Source organism: Dipodomys merriami, unplaced genomic scaffold (assembly GCF_024711535.1).
Source record: "Dipodomys merriami isolate MVZ:Mamm:240054 unplaced genomic scaffold, mDipMer1.0.p SCAF_10, whole genome shotgun sequence".
Lineage (NCBI taxonomy): Eukaryota > Metazoa > Chordata > Mammalia > Rodentia > Heteromyidae > Dipodomys > Dipodomys merriami.
In genome coordinates, this window is record NW_027202271.1 from 10,402,667 (window position 1) to 10,428,343 (window position 25,677).

Consider the following 25,677-nt stretch of genomic DNA (forward strand, 5'->3'; position numbering starts at 1 on the left):
AAGTCACTGGTGTGTGTGTGTGTGTGGTGTGTGTGTGTACATGTCTAATGACTGGTTGTTCACAATGACCTGTGATGTAGATACTGTGGTCTGCATTTTATTGATGCAAAAACAAGAGACAGAATTATGAAATGTACTCAACACAAGACTGGTCTATGTTTTGTTCTTCTGACTCAAGTTCAATGCCATGTGTAGTAGAACACAGCTATTTTTATCCCTTGCTAGAAACCTTTCCATCTTTGTATTTTATAATCCACAATTAGTAGTAGCATTAATACTATTTTCATGCTGATCCTGGGGCTTGAACTCAGGGCCTGGGCTCTGTCCCTGAGTGCTCAATGCTAACACTAACCACATGAGCCACAGCTCCACTTCTGGCTTTTTGGTGGTTAGTTGAAGATAAAGAGTTTCACAGGCCCCATGAGTGACAAGGAAAAAAAAAAATCAAATGTGCTTCTGTAGACAAACACAAATATATGAAAAGAAAAAAAATTGGTAAAAAGAAATCCCCATTTTGCTAGGCACCGGTGGCTTACACCTGTAATCCTAGCTACTTAGGAGGCTGAGATCTGAGGATCGTGGTTCAAAGACAGCCCCAGCCAGGAAGACTCCATAAGATTCCACTAGATAATCGGAAGTGGCGCTGTGGCTCAAGTGGTAGAGTGCTCGCCTTGAGCTGAAGAGCTCAAGGACAGCACCCAGGCCTGGAGTTCAAGCCCTATGACTGACAAAAAGAGAAGTTTTCCTGGGCTTTCCTGCCCAGGCATTCTTGGAATCATAGTCCTCAGATCATAGCATCCTGAGCAGCTAGGATTACAGGAGTGAGCTGATGGTACCCGGCTCTGAAGAACATTTTGATTGCATCTTTCATTTGTGACTGTTGTGTCAGTAAATTTTATGCATTTTCATTGTTCTTTTACATGTGTCTATTATATCTCTGACTATATATTGAAGCAGTTATTTGCAGATGCTATTTTACTTATATTTACAATGCTGTTTTAATTCCTAATTAACTTTAATACTGGGGTGCCCATTGAATTATTCATAATCATTCTCAGACAAGATTAATGGATTCAAAAGATAATCAATTTTGGAACCGAGCAGGTTCAGGTTCCCGTTGCATAACTTTTTTGGAGATTGCCTTGAGGTGCCTAACAACCCTAAAATATTATCCATCAGTGAAATAGGCACACACAAAAAAGATTAAATCTGAGTGCTAGTGGCTCACATTATAACAGGACTAATTAGGATCAAATATTCAGAAGTGCCAGGCACAGATGAATATGCTCAGTACATTTCCATTCCAGTTCCTCACACCACTGAGCCTGTGTGCATGAATGTTCTTTGCAGAGTGCTTTATTTTTCTTACGACATGGTTTTGAATGGTCATGTCTATCTTTGCACAACCTCATGAGATTACCAGAGTAATGTTATCACTAGCATCAGATAAATGGAAAGTAAGTAAACCCAAGATTATGTAATCAAGCAGCAGAAGAATTATTGAGTGAGAACCGGAACCTATTCAATGCCCTTAGTTTATAACTAGTGCCCTTTGTACTGTGACATGGTGTTTGTGTGCATGCATGCCTGCCTATATGTGTGTATATATGTACATATGTGTATATACACATATGTATATATGTACATACATTTACATATATGTACACACATGCACATAAATATATTTTGGTGCTAGGAGTTGAGTGCGAATCTTAGGCAATACACGCGCTCTCTCTGTGGTTCACCTCCAGTTCATGTCCTTTTATAATCTTACCTGTTCTTACTCACGTATTTATGGTGTTTCTGATTATCTCAACGGCTACCAATCACCATAATAAATAAATCATGAGAACCCAGCCCATCTATCTGCCATGTGGTGCTCTAAGGTTAGATAAATATCCCTGCCTGATTCTGGTTACCTTCCTCCCTGGGGCTCAGCTTTATTGAGCACTTTGGTTTTTGACCCATGAGTTTGCTGCTGTTTTCTGTTTTCTGATGGGTGAGCTATATTTATCTAAGTTATAAAGTTGGAGATAATGTATCTTCTTATGGGCATGGTATAGGTTATCTCTCAGTTTCACAATCGGGATAGTAAATTTTTGTTGCTCCATTTTCAATCGGTGGATTAGGTGACCATGTGCAGTGCATCTTTTGGTTCATGTCCTCATAGTGTTAACCCATTACAATGACCAGGCCTCTAGATATTTTTATGGGGCCCCTGATTTTAGAATGCGAAATAAGTGAGTCAGAGCCAGTACTGCCTTTCTTGATGCTTGAGTGTTTCAATTTTATTATTCTAAGATTTAAAAAATACACTCTCTCAGCCAAGCTTGATGGTTCACCTGTAATCCTAGTTCTCAGGGACTGACACAGAATTACAAGTTTTGGGAATGTCTGGGCTATACAGAGAGATCGTAGCTTAAAAATCCAAAATAAATGATTGAATGAAAAAATAAACATACCTACACCATCCCTCCCCTTCTCTGTGATACTGGGAATCAAGTCCAAGGCCTTGTACATGCTAGGCAAAGCACTCTTTTTTTCTTTTTTTAGTGCTGGTGCTGGAGTTTGGACTCAGGGCCTAGATGCTGTCCAGGCTAGAACTCTAAGTTAAGTTACAGCTCCACTTTTGGCTTTTTGGTGGTTGATAGGAGATAAGAGTCTCACAGACTTTCCTAACTAGACTGGTGTTGAACCTTAGTCTTCAGATCTTAGCCTCTTGAGTAGCTAGGATTACAGGCGTGAGCCACCAGATCCAGCTTCAAACTTCTTAAACTTTTGTTGTTTTAGAGTAGTTTTCCAGCCTTGTGGGCCTGAACATGTGACAGAGAGTTCCCAAATATTTTTATGTTCTAAGTGCTGAAATTAAATGAACTAATGATACAGTTCAAGATAGTACTTACATTTTTTCTAACACAGGAAATATATACAGTACTGAAAATACATTTGAAAGGCACACGCAAAACAAATACATTTTAAAAGATATTAAGAAAAGCTGATTTTTTTTTTGTATGTCATGGGGCCTGAACTGTGGGCGTAGGTGCTGTCCCTCAGCTCTTCAGCTCAAGGCTAGTGCTCTACCACTTGAGCCACAGCGCCACTTCCAGCTTTTTCTGCTGAGGAATCAAACCCAGGGCCTCATGCATGCAAGGCAAGCACTCTACCACTGAGCCACCTTCCTACCCCCAGGAAAAGCTGATTTTTAATCAACAAAAGTAACATTTACCTTTTCAGAATCCCTTCCAATTCTATTTTAACATAAAGACTTCAAAGTGTCACCTTAATTTTGACTATTTTATTTTTGCTAGTATGTGATTTTTTTTTGTTTTGGTATTTTTTGTTTTGTTTTGTGGTTGTGGGGCTTGAACTTGGGGCCTGGGCTCTGTCCCTAAGCTCTTTTGCTCAAGGCTAATGCTCTATCACTTGAGTCACAGATCCACTTCTGGTTTTCTGGTGGTTAATTGGAAATAAGGGTCACACAGACTTTCCTGCCCGGGCGGCTTTTAACTGTGATCCTCAGATCTCTGTCTCCTGAGCAGCTAGGTTTACAAGTGTGAGCACTGGGGCTAGGCATGATTTTTTTTTTAGGTCAGATTACCAGAAATGATAATTCCACAATTCCTGGTGCCCTGCAATAATAGAAGCATAATTATCATATTAGCATCAGAAGTCTTTTGCCATCTCAGTATGATATTAGGTGGTGAGATGTCCAGCTGTGGCTTTGTTCTACCTGATTGGTTGTTTCCATGAAGCCATTTCTATTTTGATTCACTGAAAGTTAGCTTTTGGCTCTGTGTGGACATTAACCCGGAAATATGTTCACTTCCATTACCAGAAGAATAAGTAGAACTATAAATACTTCCTTTTTTTCTCTATCACAAATCCTTTCAGGCAGCATAGATGCCTTTAACTTAATAGAACATCTGGGTAATAAAGGCATCTTGTACCTCCCCTGTCTACAAGCAAAATGCATACTTTGAAGGCTTTCGGATTCCCTTCCAAAGGGAAAGGAAGGAAAATCAACTATTACAGCTCTGTCCATTAGATACAGTGCACATAACTTGGTTATAAAATTATAGAAAAAGGGTGACATCATTCTGACATCTAGCTATCAGTTTTATAGTACTCATATCAAACTGTATATAGGCATTATATTTTATTGGCTTGCTGTTTTGACATAAAAGAATGTATCATAAATACCATGATGGGATTTCTTCTCCCCCTCCCCTCCCCCTCCCCCCCCTCCCCCTCTCCCTCCCCCTCCCCCTCCCCCTCCCTCCCTTCCTTTTTTTCTTACTTTCTTTTTTTTTTTTTTTTGTCGGCCGTGGGGCTTGAACTCTGGGCCTGGGCCCTGTCCCTCAGCTCTTCAGCTCAAGGCGAGCGCTCTACCACTTGAGCTACAGCGCCACTTCCGGTTTTCTGGTGATTTATTGGAGATAGGAGTCTCACGATCTTTCCTGCCCTGGCTGGCTTTGAACCGCGATCCTCAGATCTCAGCCTCCTGAGTAGCTAGGATTACAGGCATGAGCCACCAGCGCCCGGCTCCTTTTTTTCTTTTCCTTTTTCTGTCCCTCTCTTTTCTTCTTTCTTCCCTTTCCCTTCCCCTCTCCCTTCCCCCTTCCCCCTTCCCCTTTCTCCTTTCTCCTTTCTCCTTTCCCCTTCCCCTCTTTTCCTCTTTTCCTCTTTCTTCCCTATTCCCCCTGTCCTTTGCTTTCCGTTCCCTTTCCTTCCATGCCAGTACCAGGGCTTGAACTTAGGATCTCACAGCCTTACTTGGCTTTTTCTCTCAAGGTTGGCATTCTACTACTTGAGCCACACCTCTACTTCCAGCTTTTTGGTGGTTAATTGGAGATGAGAGTCTCCCAAATTTTCTTGCTCATGGATCTTTGAACCTCGATCTTCAGATCTCAGTCTCCTAAGTAGCTGGGATTGTAGGTGTGAGCCACTGGCACTGTGCAAGACCTAGTATGTTTACCAGCATGGCGTTATCCATGGATGAAACAGTTGCTGAAGATTTTGGCTATCCTTACTAAGCTTGAGAGCATTAAATAATGTCGACTGCAAGTGTACTGCCTATACTAAATATACATAGTTGCTTCTGTGGGCTATTTTAAATAGAGCTATGCTTTATGCCTCCTATTGTATTCATTTATTTCTCCATTTATCTTCAGTGTTGGAAAACTTTGAACGAACAATCATCCCCAATTGTGGATCACTGGAGGGTCAGCAGGATTTCCGAACCCCGGATTTTGTGAGTACTGCTGCTTTATCTTAAATATATTGCTTAGCTGGAAGTTCCTACCCATGGGAGAGGGAAAGGTTCCTTCAGAGAATTCTCCTGTTCACTGGCTGCAGCTGTAGCAGGGGCTGTGTTAAAGGTTGTGGTGTCTGAGTATCTTGGCATTGCAAGAGATAGGAAGCTAGTTTTCTCACTACTCTGAGAACTGCAAATAGAAACTCCTTCAGGAGTAAAACAGAAACGTGTTCTCAAAACTGACTTCGGGAAGGTGGCTCAGTGGTAGAGTGCTTGCCTTGCATGCATGAGGCCCTGGGTTCCATTCCTCAGCACCATATAAGCATAAAGAAAAAAGCCAGAAGTGGTGCTGTGGCTCAAGTGGTAGAGCGCTAACCTTGAGCTGAAGAGCTGAGGGACAACGCCCAGGCCCAGAGTTCAGGCCCCACGACCAGACCCAAAAAACAAACAAACAAAAAAACTTCCGACTTCATGCTGGGTTCCACACTGGGTTTCACACTGGGTTCCAGTGTGAACCTTGCTACTCAGGAAGTTGAAATCTGAGGATTTGGGTTTGAGGCCAGCCCAGGCTCTTATCTCCAATTAACTTCCAAAAAACTGGAAGTGGAACTATAGCGCTAGTCTTGAGCAGAAAAGCTCAAGGACAGTGCCCAGGCCCTTTGTTCAAGCCCCAGTACTGGTGCAAAATCATATTCATGGATTGTGCTGCTTCCAGTTTGTGCTCTTAGTAACTCTGGACCTCGTTCTTTATTGAGCACATATCCTGTGTTGACCAGTGCTGGTCATTTATAGTGGACTAGCACGATTCTTCATGTCCTTCTGGAACCTTCGGTAATACGTTGTAAAACCAAGGAGTGGTCTGTGGTTTGTTCTGTCCAAGAGAACTAATATGCTCCCACTCAATTAGACTCATTAAAGATTGCCATGGTTTCCACCCTTAAGGAATTAAAAATCTTATTAGATGCTACTGTGATTTTATTAATGCCTTGTTTAAAGAAAATGAAGCATGCAGGATACCTTGCCAAATGGCCTTCACTAAATAGATTTTTTTTTTTTTAATAGGCAGCTCAAGTGGAGAGAGGAGATGGGAAAGGGAGAGGTGGTCCTCTGACTCGGGGGCCTGTTTATGACTCCAGATGTGGGGAGAAAGTGTGCCAGCACTCACCTGGATTCACTGAGCTTTGTTCCCTCGAAATGGCATGTCAGCCATTCGCTTTAGCAATGCCAAGATCTTTTGTTGTTTTGTGTTTTCCAAGTACAATAGACATTTGTCCCTCCGGTAATCAGCAGAGCAGGATTGCATTATTGATAAAGTCTTTTCTGTTCACACTTTATGGATTTCCCACTCAGTTCAACCAAGAGTAAAGAAAACCAGCCAGGGCTCCAGACTGAAGAAAGGATTGCATATGAAATGATCCCCAATGCCATTTTTGTTCTAAGTCTGAGGCTCTCCTGTGGTGTAGCTGCTGGTGGCCTACTGGGAAAATCACTTGGGTATAATAGAAAGACATAGTATTCAGTGACTTCTCCATTATATGCAATGAGATTTTCAGTGAAGGAAAATTGTGACTGCTTACCAGGACTCCCGTGTCTTAAAAAGCAGAGCAGTTTTGTGCTTTTTGCAGCTAGATTGCAAAAGCAGAATTCACACGTTTCAGATTTGAGTAGGATACTGATACAAACTCAGAGTCACTCCTTAAATATGTATATATATATATTTTTTTTTTTGGCGGGGGGAGGGGGCTCCCTGTACCTTTGTGCTCAAGACTAGCACTCCACCTCTAGCTTTTTGGTGGTTAATTGGAGATAAGAGTTTTACAGACTTTCCTGTCTGGGCTGGCTTCGAACTTCGATCCTTGGTTCTCAGCCTTCTGAGTAGGATTATAAGCGTGAGCTACTAGCACCTGGCTCATTAATCTCTAAGTAGTTATATAAAGGGGTTTCAGTTAAACATTAAAGTATATGAGTGTAATGCATTTTGAGCAGTATCACCTCTTCCCTCATTTTCCCCCTTCTACCCTTTAAAAAATTTTTGGTGCCCATGATAGGGCTTGAACTGAGGGCCTCTTGCTTAGAGTATTTTACTCAAGACTAGTACTCTACCTGTGGAGCCACAGCTCCACTTCTGGCTTTTGGTGGCCAACTGGAGATAAGAGTCTTACAGACTTTCCTGCCCAGGCTGTCTTCAAACCATGATCCTCGGATTTCACTATTCTAAGTAGCTAGGATTATTAGGCATGAGTCACTAGCTCCTGGCTACCATTAACTTCTTGGAATCTACATTTTAATTACTTACCCATCAGTAGTCTATACTAGGAATGGTTGTGGAAATAACATAAGGTCTCTGAAAATATTCACTCTCTGGAGAGATTTCTTTTAACCATCACTCTGAGGCCATTTAAGCCAGAAGGATATTCTTAAACCAAATGCTCTTTTAAAAGATTTTCACAATGCCTGTCACTGGTGGCTTATGCCTGTATTCTGGCTACTCAGGGCTGAAATCTAAAGGTGATAGTTCAAAGCCAGCCTGGGCAAAAAGGCACATAAGACTCTTTTTCTCCACTTAATACCCAAATAAGCTGGAAGTGGAACTGTGGCTCAAGAGGTAGAGCACTAGCCTTGAGCACAGAAGCTCAGGGACAGTGCCTAGGCCCTGAGTTCAAGACTCAGGACTCGCACATAAAATGTTTGTTTTTTTTTCTGAGATTCATCAGAAGTCCTTTTATTAGCCAGCAGTGGTGGATTTGAAAGCTATTCATCATGATTGTTCTGAGTGGTTGGTATCAGATCTCTGTCCCTCTGTTCTCTTCCTCTAATTGTGGGTTAGAAAAAGAGCCTGTGATTTTCTGGCGCTTTATAGATTGTTCACACCTCTGATGCTCATTACCTGCTGCTTATGTTTTTAGTTTTGGTACCCCAACATAAATAGCAGCTTCTATTTTTCTCCTTGGTATCCCAAGGCAGCGTACTTCCAGCCTCATAGTAAACACATGTTATACCCAACTGCTGTCTCCATGGTAAACAAACAGGAGGAGCGGAGGAGGTGCTCTGAGAATGGGGCACCCCAGAGAATCAGTGCTGCCCGCCTTGCGTTTCAGAGTGGCCTCTCAGCAGGCGGAAGGTTACGGGCCTTAGTGAAAACCGAGACAGGCAGGTGGGACCAGGCATATGCCAACACCAAGTTGGGTAAGTGGATCCAAACCAGAATGTTTTGACACAGAAATGAGAGGATAAAAAGAACCTGGGATCGATGAATACCCAAAGGCCAAAGCAAAATTGAAAGCAGAAAGGACACTGGGAAGAATGAAAAGAGCTGGGGGGGAGAAAAAAAAAAGATCAGTATTGTATATATTTTCTCTCTGGCATTTTGGAAGGTCCAGCTCTAGTTAGCTAAGTTGAACTGAAATAAAGCAAGACAGAGACCTTGTTTATCCGGGCCTTATTCTCAAATAGTTCAGATTTTAGAAAGATTAAGAGCCTGGTGTATAAAACACAGAGGGTAGAAATAACAGGCTATTTATATAGTTTGGCGAACAGAGAGAATACAATGCTTTCTGGTGACCGGTTTGTGCCCTTCAGAATTGGTTTTTCTTGCACTTGGACTAAGGCCTGGGAAAGCAGAGCTTGTCTCTGATCGGAGAAGCCTGCTGCAGTTTTCTCAGCTCAGGCAGACCCAGCTTTGCTCTGGGGTGGAGTCTGTGGAGATCTTGTCAGCCTTGTGGTATGGTCAGAGGATAGCAATCCATCTGTTTTTAGGACTGCGCCCCTACTGATCTTCTGCTTTTCTTGGCTATCGTTGCTGGATTACCTGTCACCTGTACACTTGTGTTGCATCCCCTTTCTACAATCTTTGTGGATGGAGGCAAGTGAATACAGTCAGTCTGTGCTAGAATGTGGAAGGGACGTGCAGAAATGTGGACAGAAAGCCCCTGTGTTCTTGCTGCACCAAAGCTTGTGAAGATCTGGGACATGTAGCAAGCAGAACCGCTGCCTTAGACCTGCTCGGAGGTCAGGTGGGTATTGGGGAGAGGGAGTCGACGGGAGGATGTGCCAGCACAGACAGCAACCGAGTGAGCTTGCTAGGGTGACTCAGATAGACATATTTTAAAGCATGATGAAATTCTGATGAGTGTGTGTGCATGTGTGCATGCATGTGCCGGTCCTGGGGCTTGAACTCAGGGCCTGGGCAGTGTCACTAGGCTTTTTTTTTTTTTTTTTTCCTTCAAGGCTAGCACTCTGTCACTTAAGCCACAGCTCTTCTTCCAACTTTGTGTGTGTGTGTGTGTGTGTGTGTGTGTGTGTGTGTGTGTGTGTGTGTGTGTGTGTGTGTGTGTGTGTGTGTGTGTGTGTGATTAATTGGAGATTAAGAGTTGGCTGGATTTTGCTGCAAAGCTTGGCTTTGAACTGCAATCCTCAGATTGCAGCCTCCCAAGTAGATAGGATTACAGGCATGGGTCACTGGTGCTGGGCTCCTCAGCATTCTTGCCTGGTGGGGCCCAGGCTCCTGGGCTCACATTCTCAAGTGTGTTTAAGAGCTAAAGGTCTGGGCCATTGTGACTGGCTCCCTAACTCCAGGTACACTGGAGGAGATCCAAGGGGAACTGAAAAAACATTGGGATTGAGGATTCAATATGGGGAGAGGTAAAGTCAAGGCTATTTGTAGGAACCCTGACTCTAAAGACACTGATCAGAAGAGAAAGACAGAGACACAGAGAGAAAGAAGTTAGGGGCTAAAGAACTGGGACTGCAGTATTAACAGGTCAGAAAGATGAGGGAAAACTGGAGACATGGCAGGGCAGTGAAGGGAGGGAATGTAGGAGGGAATGGCCGAATGCTGTGGACAAGAATGGAGAGATGACCATTACACTTAAACAAGGGAAATCTCAATTGACTAGTGGTATCTAGAGCCTCATTAAGAAGGATCCAAAACAAAATGGGATAAGAATTGAGTACATAGAATTTAGATACACCCTTTTCCCCTTTCCTCGCTCTCCCTCTTCCCCTCTCCTCCCCTCCATTTCTTCTTTTCTTTCCCTCCCTTCCCCTCCCTTTCCTCCGCTCTGAACAAGCTGAATACCGTGGCCCCACCCATTGCTGTAGCTCTTGGGAAGCTGGGGCAGGAGGATTGGAAAGTTTAAGACTAGCCTGGTGACATACTTAGCAAGACCCAGCCTCAGGAAACAAAGTAAGAAACAAGTCATCTGGAAGATTTCAGGTGAAAGTTTAAGATATCAGGGAATTTTGTTTCTAAGAGGAGAGAACAATCTGGTAGGCACATGGAAATATTTTTGGAATGAAGTCCTTAGGAGGTAAAGGAGGGGGTGGAAATCTAGTCCAGAAGGGAGGAGGCCACCACTGTAGGCCTTGGTCACATTTAGAAGTAGGAGGCCAGCAAGAGTAGGAATTGATTGAAAAAGCATTTCTTTTTTGGTTGCTGATCATTGATTAGTAAAAGGAGTAAGGCATTAGAAAAGACCAAGGGAGGAGAGATTAGCAGAGAGGGCCAGGATCCTCTGAAAGAGAGAGAGCATGATTATCCTAGGGGTGGGAAGGGGTATATATCGTGATCAGTGGCAGCCAGGTTAGTGATCATGATCCTATCCCACTGAAGTCCAGCTTGAGTAGGCTACAGTTTGATTTCACCAACTTTCAGCAAAGTAAGACGATGATGAGGGAGTCAGGGGAGGTTTGCATGACCGCAGAGGACTGTGGGTATGAGGAAGGTGAGGCCACAGGATCAGTGGATACAGATGTTAGTGGAGTGTGACATTTTAATGTTGGAAGCTTGGAGATAGTCAATCCCAGTGAACTGGGATTAAGGAAAAATACTTACAACTGTGGGAATATGTATATGGCAGCTTTCTGTCTCTGTAACAGAACCCTGAGCTAAGCAGGGCACCAGTGCCTTAGGCCTGTAATCCTAACTACTCAGGAGGCTGTGATCTGTGATCAGGGTTCGAAGTCAGCCCCAACATGAAAGTCAGTGAGACTCTTTATCTCCACTTAGTGACCGAGAAAGCAGGAAATGGAGCTCTGGCTCAAGTGGTTGAGTGCTAGCCTTGAGTGAAAAAGCTAAGGGATGGCGCCCAGGCCCTGAGTTAAAGCCCTAGTACCAGCATACACAGACAAAAACTCAGATACCTGGGATAGTCGACTTGGAAGGAGTAATTTTGGCTCCTAGTGTGAGAGCATCCATCTCATAATGAGTTGGCCCTGTTGCTTTGGGCTTGTAGTCAGGCAGTGGGAGTACAGAGCAGAGCAAAACCATTCCTCTCATGACAAGAATTGTGTGGGGAGTGGGGAAGGGGGAGAGGTAGGAGTGGGCCAGGGCCCGGTAACTCTTCTCATGACCTGAAGACTTCCCTTTAGACCCTACCTTGGAAGGACATTAGCATCTCTCAGGAGTGCCCTCTTGTGGACTAAGCCTGTAACACAGGGACCTCTGGTTGGTGCTCATGCTGAGAAGGTACTGTGACCAATAGGGATGGAATCTGGGTTGTGAGCATTAGAATGTGGGTGGAGGCAGGATAGAGCAGCAAGACAGGGTATCAGACGGATCACACATATGATTATGGAACTCCCCAAGAATTAGTGTCAGCAGGGGTCTATTAGCCTGGCATCTGTAAGGAATGTGGGCCAGTGACTTGAGGATGGGTAGGTGGAAGCAGAATCTGGAGGAGGAGCAGGACGAGGCCCAGAGTAGATGTGGCCAATGATGAGCTGTAATGTTGTAATTAGGGATCCAGCTAGAACACAGTTTCTCCATCTCAGCCCTCTGGCATCTAGAGCTGGATTGCTCTCTTTTCCTCCCCCCTTCCCCCCCCCCTCCATCAATTGTGGGGCTTGAACTCAGGGCCTGGGCGCTATCCCTTTTTCACGCAAGGCTGCTGCTTTGAGCCATAGCTCCACTTTTTCTATGGTTATTTGGAAATGAGTCCCCTGGACTTAACTTACCTGGGCTGGCTTCCAATTGTGATCCTCAGATCTCAGCCTCCTGAGTAGCTAGGATTACAGGTGCCAGGCTTGGATTTCTCTTCCGTCGAGGTTAATGCTATCCTGTGCATTTTGGGATGTTTATGAACATTTCCTGGTTTCTTTCAACTAGACAGAAATGGCCAGTGGAATGGCCTGCCTTCTGGGTGACAAGCAAATAACTTCTAGACATTGCCAAAAATGTGCCGTGGGAACAAAGCTTGTCTTCTCTGAGAACCACTGGGTTCCATGGCTACTGAAGACATTGGGGCCCCTCATGTCCCTAAGTGGAGCTGTTTTGGGGCCAATGTTGGGGACACTAATCCAGATTCTAGTAGATCATGAAATACACAAGGAGAAAATAAATACTGACCCCCCATTCCCCTCCACAGAGCTTGAGGAGGAGGAGCTGGAGAAAGACACAGCAGGAGACTGGCGGCCTTCATGGTTTCCTAGTATTCGATGGAAGGCCTTGGACACATGTTAAAGGGGCTTCACACAGGGAGGGAATGGCGTCTGGAGGGAAGGGTGGCTCTGGGAGGGGCTGTGCCAGGGTTTGCAGGGCTCACGCTTGTGGAGGACTCAGGATCACGCAGTTGTGTCTCTGAGGAGCAGTTGTCCAGGATGATGCCTGTGGCTTATGGGTTTCAACCCAGATGTTAAGGATTCACTGAGAGCTGAGAGACAGAGGCGAGCCAAGGGCAGAACTTTGGAAAAGTCAGGAAGAATAGGAGGGCAGGAAAAGCCCAAAGCAAGCCCTGGAGTTTCTAGGCAGTGGTGAGGGCTTTGGTGGTGGCGGATGCTCCTGAACTTCTGTGTGGCTTTCCCTGCCATCGCTCAGACATGGAGGAAACAGGATGTGCCCAGAGTTGGGCTTCACTGGGTGGACACGGTGCCCAGTGGAGTGTGGACAGTGGTGTTACTGGAAGAAGGAGCTCTAATGTGACCTGTGTGTATGCCAATCCTGGGGCTTGAACTCAGGGTCTGGGCATTGTCCTGAGCTTTTTTGCTCAAGTCTCTGGCTCTACCATTTGAGCTCCACAGTTCTACTTCAGTTTTTTGGTGGTTCATTGGAGATAGAGGCTTCACAGATTTTCCTTCCTGGGTTGGCTTTGATCTGTCATCTCAGCCTGATGAATTGCTAGGATTCCAGGCATGAGCCATTGGTGCATTGCTCCTAATGTGACTTACTTTCCCTTTTTTTTTTTTTTTTTTTTTTTTTTTGGTTCCAGTCCTGGGGCTTGAATTCCAGGCTTGTTTGCTACCCCTGAGCTCTTACAGCTCAAGGCAAGTGCTCTACCACTCAAACCACAGCGCCACTTCTGGTGGTTGATTGGAGATAAAAGTCTCGTGGACTTTCCTGCCCGGACTGGCTTTGAACTGCAATCCTCAGATCTCACCCTCCCGAGCAGCTAGGATTACAGGTGTGTGCCACTGGTGCTTGGCCTAATGTGACTTTTGAGGAGGGAAGGAAGATGGGCAGGATGGCTCACACCTGTAATTGTAGTTATGAGGAGCAGAGGCAGTGGAAGCGTCCGGGAACTGCAGCAATAGTTCATGAGACTCCATCTCAACCATCGGCTTGTATGTTGTCCCAAGCTATGTAAGAGCACAACAACTAGGCATCGTGTCATTGGTCTATCATCCTTAGAGATACAGGGAAGTACGAATAGCGTTGCAGCCTAGGTTTGCCCAGGCATAAAGAGAGACCTTACAGGAAGATAACCAATGCAAAAAGAGAATGGAGGCATGGCTCAAATGGTAGAATGCCTTCTTTGGAAGTGTGAGGTTCTGAGTCCAGTACTACACACACAAAAAAAAAGGTAGATAGAGGGAGAGAGGAGAAAGAAGGAAGAAAAGGGATAGGCTGAATAATTTAAAAAAAAAAAAAAAAAAGACCCAGGGGCCTCTGAGATCTTGGTACCATGGTTAGGAAAGGGAGTTGCGGTCAAAAAAGGGCTTCTTGATGGGGATGGGAAGGTGGTTCAGTGGTAGAGCGCTTGCCTTTCATGCATGAGGCCCTGGGTTCGATTCCCCAGCACCATATAAGCAAAAAGCCAGAAGTGGCGCTGTGGCTCAAGTGGTAGAGCGCTAGCTTTGAGCTGAAGAGCAGAGGGACAGCGCCCAGGCCCAGAGTTCAGGCCCATACCTGGACCCCAAAAAAAAAAAAAAAAAAAAGGGCTTCTTGAATAGACAAGTTGTAGGGATGTTTTTGTGGGATCACAGGTCCCCACATGGATGTTAGTCCGTGAAAAAGAGCAACAAGAAGCCATACAACCAAGGGCCCAAGTCATACCATGTCGTGGTCATGGCCATGTCGCTTCTGAGGCGTGCCCTTGATGTCATTCTGGTGTGAAGGCAGTCTGCCTGCCTGTTGGAGCAGGAAATGTGGGCCAGTGGCTAGATTTTCAACACTCAGGAGCACCATTTGGGAAGTAGGAGGTGACAGGTGACTGACAGGCGCTGGGAACGCTGGGTACTTTCTATTCACATGGACCTAGGGGATTTCGCCAAGCAACCCTGGCAACATGGTGTAGAGGAATCTTGATCTTTCCCTGGGGTATGAAAAGTGTTTGAGAAGAGCAGCTGGTGATGCACCGCCTGAAGACCTTTAGTGTGTAGATGTTGTCTCAAAAGAGGGTTTTTTGTTTGTTTCAAAAGAGGGCTCAAGAAGCTATTTTAAAGCTGGGCTCCAGTGGTTCATGCCTATAATCCTAGCTACTCAGGAGGCTGAGGTCTGAGGATTGAGGTTTAAAGCCAGCCTGGGCAGGAAAGTCCATGAAAATTTATTTATTTATTTTTTACATTTTTTGTTTTGTTATTATAAAGGTGACGTACAGAGGAGTTAAGTTACGTAAGTCAGGTATAGAGTACATTTCTTTCTTTCTTTCTTTCTTTCTTTTTTTTTTTTTTTTTTTTGGTCCAGTCGTGGGGCCTGAACTCTGGGCTTGGGCACTGTCCTTCAGCTCAAGGCTAGCACTCTACCACTTGAGCCACAGCACTACTTCTGACTTTTTTCTTTTTGCTTATGTGGTGCTGAGGAAGCGAACCCAGGGCCTCATGCATGCAAGGCAAGTGCTCTACCACTGAGCTACTTTCCCAGCCCCCCAGAGTACATTTCTTTTTGAACAGTGTCACTCCTTCCCTCTCTCCCAGTTTTTCCCTCTTGTCCCCACCCACAAGTTGTATAGATCATTTTCCACACAGTGTCTAGTGAGTACAACTGCTGCATTTGTTTACTCCTTGGCCCTCCATTTCTGTGCTCCCTTTACTCACTCAAAGATAGATATATGAACGAACAAGACCAAAAGAAAAGAAACCAGCAACGATGAAATAAATCTTTGGTTTCCATTTCCTGGAGTTCGCTGATAAATACTATTTTAAATGATCAGATGCGCATAGGCATCGCACCTTTGTGATCCTAAGAGTGTCCTCCTTTGGTCCCTCTGTCCTGTATAATTGATCATGCCCTCCTGTATTTTAGGTCTAACTTCCACATATGAGAAGAAAACAATGCCCTTTGTCTCACTGAGCTATAAAACTCTTTATTTCCAGTTAACCACCCAAAAGCCAGAAGTAGCACTGTGGTTCAAGTGGTAGGATGCTAGCCTTCAGCAAAAAAAAAAAAAAACAAAAAAAAAACAAAACAAAAAAACCCAAACCCAAACAAAACAGTGCCCAGGCCCTGAGTTCAAGCCCCGGTAGTGGCATACATGCACACACACATACACACATGCGCACATACAATCTATTTTAGCCTTTTTTCCCCTTTTCTTTGTTTTGGTGACTTCTGAAATAAGTGAATTGGGGCTGAGGCTATTGAAACAAATATTTCTGTTTATTTTGTGGCCAGCCTGACATCTTAGTATCCCAGAAACTCAGTAGTCTCATAGTCTGGCTAAAATTCCCAGGTGCATCAGAGTCCAAAAGTCTGAGAGCACAACAGACCTTCCACAGGAACTTATGTCCGTGGACCTAACTTGGACACAGACTCCTTTTCTCTTCTGTACGCCGATGAATAGGATGGCTTTATCTTGGGGTCAAATTTTAAAGAGAAAAGAACCCCCCCTCCTTCCAGGGTTCCCCAAAGAAAACAAATATTAATTTGGCCAGAGGGCTCTGGGGAAAGGAAATGGAGGTCAAAGTTAATGCTTTTTGCCATAGTTGAAATGCACATGACATGTCAACTTGATAAGCGTTCTAAGAAGCCTCTAAGAAGGAGATGATGGGCCATAGACTTTGAAGATGGAGGAATACTACATTCTGTGTGGCTGACTTCAGAGATCTGTGAGGGTTGTGGAGAATCAGGAAAAGCTGCAGGCATTTCTGAGCGACAGGCAGAGGTGTCATTGGAACATTTCTTTCCCTGTTGTTTCTGCGGGATGCACAATGTCTCAACTTTTCCCAAGAAACAGTCATAAAAAGGTGATCTGGCTTTCAACCCCACGGTGTTGAGACCCTCCAGAGCCATTTTTAACCCAGAGGACCAACAAACTGCCATCCCGAACTAATAATAATCTTCTGGAACATTCCAGTCTCTGGTTTTTCCATCATGAATTCTGAAATGTTACGAGTCGAATGGGAGCCCGTGGTGAGCTGAGGCAGGTGGGAAAGTGCTTAGCATGATGAGATTAACCGATGGTGGGTGCTAGTTTTCAAGCAGGCTAGGTGGTGAAGCAGTAAGCTTCCCACAGCTCAACAACAGAGGATCCAGGTCACTGAGTTTCCCTCTTCCCTTTGTCTTTTTTACTTAAGAAGGAGAAGGTTTAGAATGATTTAAGCTGTGGCCAGTGGCCGCCAAATCATATGCTGTTCAGAATGTTTTCAGAAAGGAGCCAGGTATGGAAGTACACACCTGTAATCCATGAGTTCAAGGCTAGAGTACATAGAGAAACTCTGTCTTTAAAACCCTAAACAAACAGAAACGCTTTAGAAAGGAATATGATTGTTCCAAAGGGGTTTGGATTTTCTGGCTTCAGGAAAATTATGAATCAATCAGGGTATTTCAAAAGCTTGTAGATTTGTTTGGTAAAGTTGGTCATTTTGAGGTGATAATAAGGGGTTGGGGACAGTCCCCAGTCAGAGGATGAGAGTGACAGATCGCCCAGTCTATACAGAGGGGCTGGGTTAAGGTGGGTGCTACATATAGATTAAATTAGGACAAATGGAATGTTTAAGCGAGAGACTTCATCTTTAAGAATGCCACAGAACAGAACTGTTCAGTAGGATTTTTTTTGAGTATTAGATAATTTAGAAGGTTTACTGGGAACCATAAAAGAAATCAAAACATACTATTTTTTTTTTTTTTTGGGTCCGGTCGTGGGGCCTGAACTCTGGGCCTTGGCGCTGTCCCTCAGCTCTTCAGCTCAAGGCTAGCGCTCTACCACTTGAGCCACAGCGCCACTTCCGGCTTTTTTCTTTTTTCTTATGTGGTGCTGAGGAATCAAACCCAGGGCCTCAGGCATGCAAGGCAAGCGCTCTACCACTGAGCCACCTTCCCAGCCCCATACTGTTTTTGTTTTTTTTTGATAGTGTTGGTATTTGAACTTAGGAAGTCAAGCTTGCTAGGTAGGCAGGCACTCTACTACTTAAGCTATGCCTCCACACCTTATTGACCTGCTTATTTTTGAGGTACAGTCTTACATTTTTACCTGGACCACAATCCCGTGTTAATGTCTTCTGCATAGCTGGGAGGACACTTAGCAGGCATGTGCCTGCTCTGTGTTTCCAGTCAGTGGTTTACAGGGGATCCTGTAGACTTTTTGCCTAGGCTGGTCTTGAACCATTGGTCTTCCTATTCTCCTCTTCCTGAATAAATAAGATTATAGGAGTGAACCATCAATGCATGGCCTTCTTTCTCTTCCCTTTCTCTCCCATTCTCTCTTCCCTTTCCCTCCCTTGCTCCCTTCTTCCCTCCCTCCCTCCCTTCCTTTCTTCTTTCCTTCCTTCCTTCCTTTCCATCCATGCCTCCCCCCTTTCTCTCTTTTAACGAGGGAATATTAGATAGGCAGAATAGTAGAAAGACACAGGCTTCTTTGTGTGTCTTGATTTAAGCAAGGTGTGTAGAAAAAACAGCCTTTCAATAGAAAATGAAGAAATGTAGTCCTAGAGAGTATGTCTACGTAATGGGTAATTGATCTCAGGAAGACTGTGGGATAATGGATAGAAATCAATTTCTAGTGGAGGCGGAATCAATAGGCACTAAAGTAAACTCCTGCCCTTAACTCTAAATACCAGCCAGTTAAGTGAGGAGCATGAGAGCAGAAGCTAATGACTGAAGACAGGGATGGATAGGTAATAGGTGCTTGGCTAATTAAGCCTGGTATGAATTGAGCAGGTGATAGCAATGTCAAGAAGTTAATCTCAGTCCAAGATTGTATCCACATTTCTGGGTGTCTATAGATCAGGCCTTTTTTGCTCAGTGTTGAAGTCACCTCCTACTCTAGAGAGGGGTGTGTGTGTGTGTGTGTGTGTGTGTGTGTGTGTGTGTGTGTGTGTGTGTGTGTGTGTGTGTGTGTGTGTGTGTGTGTGTGTGTGTGTGTGTGTGTGTGTGTGTGTGTGTGTGTGTGTGTGTGTGTGTGTGTGTGTGTGTGTGTGTGTGTGTGTGTGTGTACACGTACGTACGTACACCAATACTAGAGACTGAACTCAGGACCTTGAGCTCCCAGCTGGCACTCTATGACTTGAGCCAGGTTTTCACTTCTGGCTTTTTGTTAGTTCACTAGAGATGAGTCTTTCAGAGCTGTCTGTCCTGGCTTTGCACACAGTCCTTAGATCTCAGCTTCCTGTGTAGCTGGGATTACAGGTGTGAGCCCCCAGTGTCTGGCTCAAGTGTTCTTTTGCAGAAGGGCATGGGAAGAGAGAAGGACCACCACTGATAATGGAATTGCTGCACACGTGCAGGCAAGGGCATGACTGGAGCTAATTATCCAACAGTACTACCTGATAGGTACAGATACAGTTTTAAAAGCCATGAATAGGAGGTAAATGGAGAAGACAGGTTGCATTTTAGTAGGAAAGCATATGTTGTCATGATTAACATACCTTACATTGGCCAGGCACCCCAGGTTCACTCCTGGTGAACCCCTGGTTTAGGTTCACCTGCAATCCTACCTACTCAGCCAGCTGAGATCTGAGGATCGTGGTTCAAAGCCAACCCGGGTAGGAAAGTCTGTGGATCTTTTGTCTCCAGTTAACTACCAAGCATCTGGCAGTGGAGATGTGGCTCAAGTGGTGGAGTGAAAAAACTAAGAGACAGTGTTCAGACCCTGAGTTCAAGCCCTAGCACCAGTGCACACACTCATACAAAATACCTAACATTTTGCAAGAGTCCAGATATAGCCAGATGGAATAGGAAAAAAAAAATCTAGCTAGAAAATAGTGGAGACAAGAGACAGGACATATCAGTTGGCATGGGAAATAGGGTGTATAGGTTTCATATTAATCAGTACTTGATAATTGATGGGAAGTTGGGAATGACAGGACAATCTGAAAGTTTTTCTTTTTGTGAATATCCATCCCTGTGAGTTACATGTGGCTCATTGATGCATCTAACTTAATTCCCTTTTATGTTTCTCCCTCATTCGACTTACTAACAGCAGCAGCATATCATAATTGATTTAAGATCTTCCCTTCCATAAAACTGTGTTTATTTGACCTGGTTTTCTTCCCTGACTTTCAGAAATTCATGCCTGTAAAATGTCTTGTGAATTCCTGCCTTACCGAGTATCACATTTGAAATTCAGGGAGCGATCTGTTATCTGGGGATGTCAAAATTAATTTGACAAACACATGGGAGAGGAAAGCAGGAAGCTGTGGGCAGGGTGGACAAAGTTGTGATATCTGTGTTTACCATGGAACTCGGCTGATTCTAAGTCATCCGGAAGCATATTACAATAATGGTTGGGAAAGCCCACAGAAGCGAAAAGAATTGTGTTCAAGTTGAGATTCTGTTGGCAAATAACTTCACTGTACCGTGACCTAAAAAAGCCCAGCATGCATGCGAAAAGCCATCATAAAAATTTAAAGAGAAAGCATAGGACTTGGTGGAAATGCACACACAATATGAATTCACAGGGATCCTGGAAAATTGAAAAGGGGAGATGGAAAGGATTTCCACTGTGGCTGTTCCCCTCTACCCCATAGGTTGAATTTTTAATTAATTTAGAAGGCAAAAGGCTCTGGAAGGATGGCTTGAAGTCCTTTAATTTCCAAAGTCCCCTCATAAACTGTAGTTTGGCTTATATCATCAGATAATAATAATGATAATAATAATTGTTTAATCCTTGTACATGCCTTATGTTTGTTCTGGCAAGAAACTATAAACATGCTCTTACCTGGAAAACACAAATGATGCCTTTAAAAGGAAAATGCTTCTTCAGCTCCTGTTCCCAAGTCACCTTTTGAAATGTAGGTTAATGTGACCCGACAGGTTGTCATAACTACCAGAGAGCATCTTCATTAATTATGATGGGGGAGCCAATAAGACAGATCTTTTTGCAGTGCTAATAGGAATTAGAATGTATAGAGTCAGTACTACTCTTGTTGCTACTACAGCAAAATTTGATTGCTTAGTCCCTAACCCCCTAAAATAAAAGCAGCTTATGAAAAATTTGAGGAACCACTCAGCAATGCTCAAGTATCAGGACTGTTGCATGGGTGTACATCTTTAGGTGTTGAGTTTGTGTGTGTGTGTGTGTGTGTGTGTGTGCACGCGTGCGTGTGTGCATGCGCGCACACATGCGTGCATATACATATGTGCACATACACTCATGGCTCTCCCTTAGTTTTTTACTGCTCAGGGGTAGTTTCTAACTCTTGAACCACAGCTCCACGTCTGGATTTTTGGTGGTTAATTGGACATAAGAGTCTCACAGATTTTCCTTCCCTGGCTGGCTTTGAACGGTGATCTTCATATCGTAGCCTTCTGAGTAGTTAAGATGACAGGTGTGAGCCACGTAGTTCTGGCTAATCTTGTTTTTTTCTTTTTTCAGTAAACATGGGATCTTTTTAAATTTTATTATTAGATTTTAAAGGTGCTATACAGAGGGGTTACAGTTATGTAAGTAAGGTAATGTGTACATTTCTTGTAGCACATTGTTACCAATTCCTTTGTTTTTCTCCCACTATTCCTTCCTTACCCTGACTCCCCTCCCCCGAGTTGTAAAGTTCATTTCCAACCTAGTGTCTTCTGAGTATCACTGTTGCATTGGTTCACCCTTTGTCCTGTTTCACCTTTTGTTATTCCCTTCCCTTCCCTAACTCAGATAAATGTATATACAAGACACAGGGTACTAGAATAAAAAACAATGACTATCGAGGATAAACCAAAAGGGGGGTGGGCGGAGAAAGAACTCGCTACAGCACATTAACAACAACAATGTCAAAAACAATTTAAAAAATCCTCTTGTTTCCATATCTTGGAATTCATTTCAATTAGCATAATTTTATATGGTCATGTGTACATAGCCATTGAGTTATTGTAATCCACTGCTAGGACTATCCTAGATATATATTAATTATTACAAATGAGGGAAAACATGGATCCTGTGTTTCTTTGGGTCTGGCTTAATTCACATAATATGTTTTCCAAGTCTTTTCATTTGCTTACAAGTGGGGTGATGTCATTCTTTCTGATGGAGGCATAGAATTCCATTGTGTATATATACCACATTTTCTTGAACTATTCATCTAATGAGGGGCATCTAAGTTGATTCCATATCTTAGCTATGGTAAATAAGAATTCAATGAATATAGTTGTGTGGTAGCTTTAGTGTGGCCTTGTTTGTGGTCATTTGGGTAGATGTCCAGGAGTGGGATTGCTAGATCATAGGGGAGCTCTATCTTTAGCCTTTTGAGGAACCTCCATACTGCTTTCCAGAGTGGTTGAACCAGTTTGCATTCCCACCAGCAGTGTAGTATCATTGCCTTTTGGACACATCCCCATCAGCATCTACTATTATTTTAAGCATGGGATCTTATAAAATAGTATGTTTGAAGAGTCAGGTGGCAGCAAGGTACTTTTGAGAGTAAGGTATTTTTACGTTTTATTTCCAGCCTTTCTTCTTAAATAGGCAGAAGTTGTTCTGAAAGCTCCATTAGGAGCACAAGTTGAACGGAGGAGTTAGTACTCTGTGTTCCCATGCAGCTCTGCTCCAGGGCCCCTGGAGGCAGGTTGCTTTTCCTGTCAGGACCTCTGTTTCTTTGTATATAAAAAGCAGAAACTCAACAGGAGATTTTCAGAGTGGCTGTGGTGTCATTCAGGGACCACACATGGATGGAGAAACCTTGTCGCTGTCTTAAAAGCATAGTCATAAAATAATAATTCATTGAAGAGTCTTAGCTAACATTTCTAGATTCCCATAGTGGCAAAAACACATTGCAGGCAGAGTGCTTGCCAACATTGAAATAATGACAGCCCCCCCCACCCCCCCATTGCTCAACCCAGCTAGACCTTTTTGTACCCTTTCACATGAACTCAGTTCATTGCAACCAGAAATTGTTGTTTGTTTTTTTTTTTAAAGAAACTCCAACAAGAGCTTTTGTACCTTGTATCGATGAGAAAGTAGAGTCACAGGTACCAAAGTACTAACCAAATGAATCGAGAATTAATATTACCCAACAGTTGTTATAAAATATCAGCAGTACCATCCATCAGTTTATCTACTGAGCACTTGTACTAACTCTTGCTAATAGAATTTTCAGTGAATTAGGGATAAGAGATTTATATTATGCAGTATTTTGATTAAACCAATAACAGCTTCACCAGAGTTTTAGTCAAATTTTCATCCATCATTTAGCAATTATTAATCAGAGTGCTGAATAGAAACATACAAAGCAGTAACTGCTTGTATTTCAGTATTTACCAAGAGAGTGCTCTTAAAATTTGAAGGCCCAATCTCCATTCTGCTGGGTTAATCATACTCTTGGTTAGAACTTAGTTTTTTGTGAAATAAGTGACTGTAAACATGTAAGAATCATTGCCTTAGCTGGGTGCTACTCAGGAAGATGATATCTGAGGATTACAGTTTGAAGCCAGCCTGGGCAGAAAAGTCCATGAGACTCTTATCTCCAATTAACTGGAAGTGTGGATCAAGTGATATAGCACAAGCCTTAGTGAAAAACTGAGGGAGATTGCAAGGCCCTGAGTTTAGACAGCAGTTCTGGTACGAAAAATGGTCTTAGACTTCTGTTTTGGCAGGAGGTGATCATGTAAGTCAACCTTAATGTTTAGTAGGAAATGTTTCAGTAGTCTCTACAGCCTATAAAGGCTGTATCCTTCAGGGCTTTGCCAGGCCTTTCCGCTGATGGGATTGAGGACCACCGAGATCAGAGAAATCCTAAGACAAGAGCTGGTAGTAATGTCAAACACACCTACCAAATGACCTTTCTAGAGACACCTAGGGTTAATGTTGGCATAAATGGGCACTGTATAGTGTAGCCAAGTTTTTACGTAAGCCTGTCCTAGTGGATATATTGCAGGCAGGAGTCCAAGTGGCCTTCCACGAGGAAATAAATGAATGTGGAGATTGAGGATGAAGCTGCTCTAGTGGAATTGGGAGGTGATGAAGTTAGAAAGATACGGTTCAAGGTAGAAATTCTGGGCTATAGAATCCTGACTGTTGAGCTGAGGAGACACAACAATGATCTTTCATTGTCATCCCATGGAACTTGCCCTGATGCCAGTGGTCCTGCTCCTGTGTTGTCCAGGATATTCACTGGCCATGGGAGGCTTGCAGGCACTTGAGATAATAAGACTGAGAAACTGAATTGTTAGGGTTTTTTTTGTTGTTGGTGGTGGTGGTCATGGGGCTTGAACTCTGGGCCTGGGCACTGTCCCTCAGCTCTTCAGCTCAAGGCTAGTGCCCTACCACTTGAGCTGCAGTGTTCTTCCAGTTTTCTGGTGGTTTATTGGAGATTAGAATCTCATGGACTTTCCTGCCCGGGCTGGCTTTGAACCATGATCCTCAGATCTCAGCCTCCAGAGCAGCTAGGATTACAGACCTGAGCCACTAGAGTCCAAGTTAGGCAGTTTAATGTATTATATAATGTACATTGAATATGATGACTGTCTTTGACTGCCTTGAGGAACTGAATTTTAGATTTCATTTTATGTTAACACATCTAAATTGAGCAGGTACAGTGGTTAATGGGCATTTTGTTGGAGCTACAGAGAGATCCATCAGGTTGGGACACCTAGGAGAAATCGGAAGGAGGTCAGAAAGAAGCCATGTGTTTACCACATTGCAGTTAGAGTGGCCATGAACAAGGCAAGTAGAAAGGAGAGAGGAGAGGAGGAGGGGAGGGGAAAGGGAGGGGTTTTGACCTTGTGGTTTGACCTTCTGTTTCCTTCTTCCACCCAGGCCCTTCCTGTGGCTCTGCCCTCCTTGTCTTTTCTTTCTCTTATACTCTTCCTCAGCTTCAGCTGTCTCTCTTAACCCGTCCTAGGTTTAAGCTGGTGTGGTTTTCAATCTTTCTATCCAGACTCTGAGAACAGTTGACTCTTGTCTCCTTCTATTCTTGTTTTTTTTTCTTCTTCCAGTTGTCCACATTTTGATCAATGCAGCCATTATCCTCTTGGCTGCTCAAGCCAGAAGTTTGAAATTCCTTCATTCTGTCACTCCTTTTGATCAGTCACCAAGACCTCCTAATTCTGCGTGTTGATTGCAGCTTCTGTCTGTCTCCATCCTCCTATCTGTCCCCTGTCCATCTTCATCTTCATTACTCTCCACAATATTTGCCTCCTCCTTTCTTCCTTGGACTCAGAGCCTCAGTCATTGCTCTTCCACCCACGGGCATCTGCTGTCCTGAATGAGTCCTTTAAAAAATAAAGCAAATGGTTTATTCATTCTATGGTAAATATATAATAGAACCCCCCCCCATGCTTTGTCTGCTGTAGTATTACAAAATGTCACAGGATAAATGAATAATTTCAGTTGATTTATTTAATAATAATCCATTTAACATTTCTGTGACTGTTGGCACTGTCTGTCCCTGTGGGCATGTATTCTAGCAAGAGAGGTAGGGTTTCATCAAACAATTACAGAAATAACTTGTCACTTCTCACTATTGTAAAAGTCATTTGAGGGGAATGTGAAGTGTTCTAGGAGTTTATAAGAGAAGAAACTGGACCCAGGAAGATCAAGAAGGTTAAAGAGGTTAGCCAGGGACAGGATAGGAAGGGGATTCTAGGAAGAATGAGCTGTGTGTGTGAAGATAGAGGGAAATAGCCATTCAAATCCGTAATGGAGCTGGGTGTGCAGGTACAAGCCAAAATCCTTGCAATTTGGAAGGCTAAGGCAGGAAGATTGCCAGTTCCTAGGCCAACCTGGGAAACTTTATGGGGCACCGTCTTACAAGAATCAAACAGCCAGGTGCCAGTGGCTTACAGCTGTTATCTTAGCTACTCAGGAGGCTGAGATCTGAATATTGCTGTTTGAAGCCAGCCCAGG

General features: G+C 43.7%; 1 protein-coding gene across 2 annotated transcripts in view; it reads left to right on the forward strand.

Moving 5' to 3' along the window:
- The window catches only part of Ano6 (anoctamin 6), a 172,112-nt gene that overhangs the window by 63,948 nt on the left and 82,487 nt on the right, over positions 1 to 25,677 (forward strand). For both annotated transcript variants that reach the window (XM_070039342.1, XM_070039345.1), the window contains one exon: positions 5,172 to 5,251. In XM_070039342.1, coding sequence (XP_069895443.1) covers positions 5,172 to 5,251 — 80 coding nt within the window. The remainder of the gene's footprint in view (positions 1 to 5,171; positions 5,252 to 25,677) is intronic.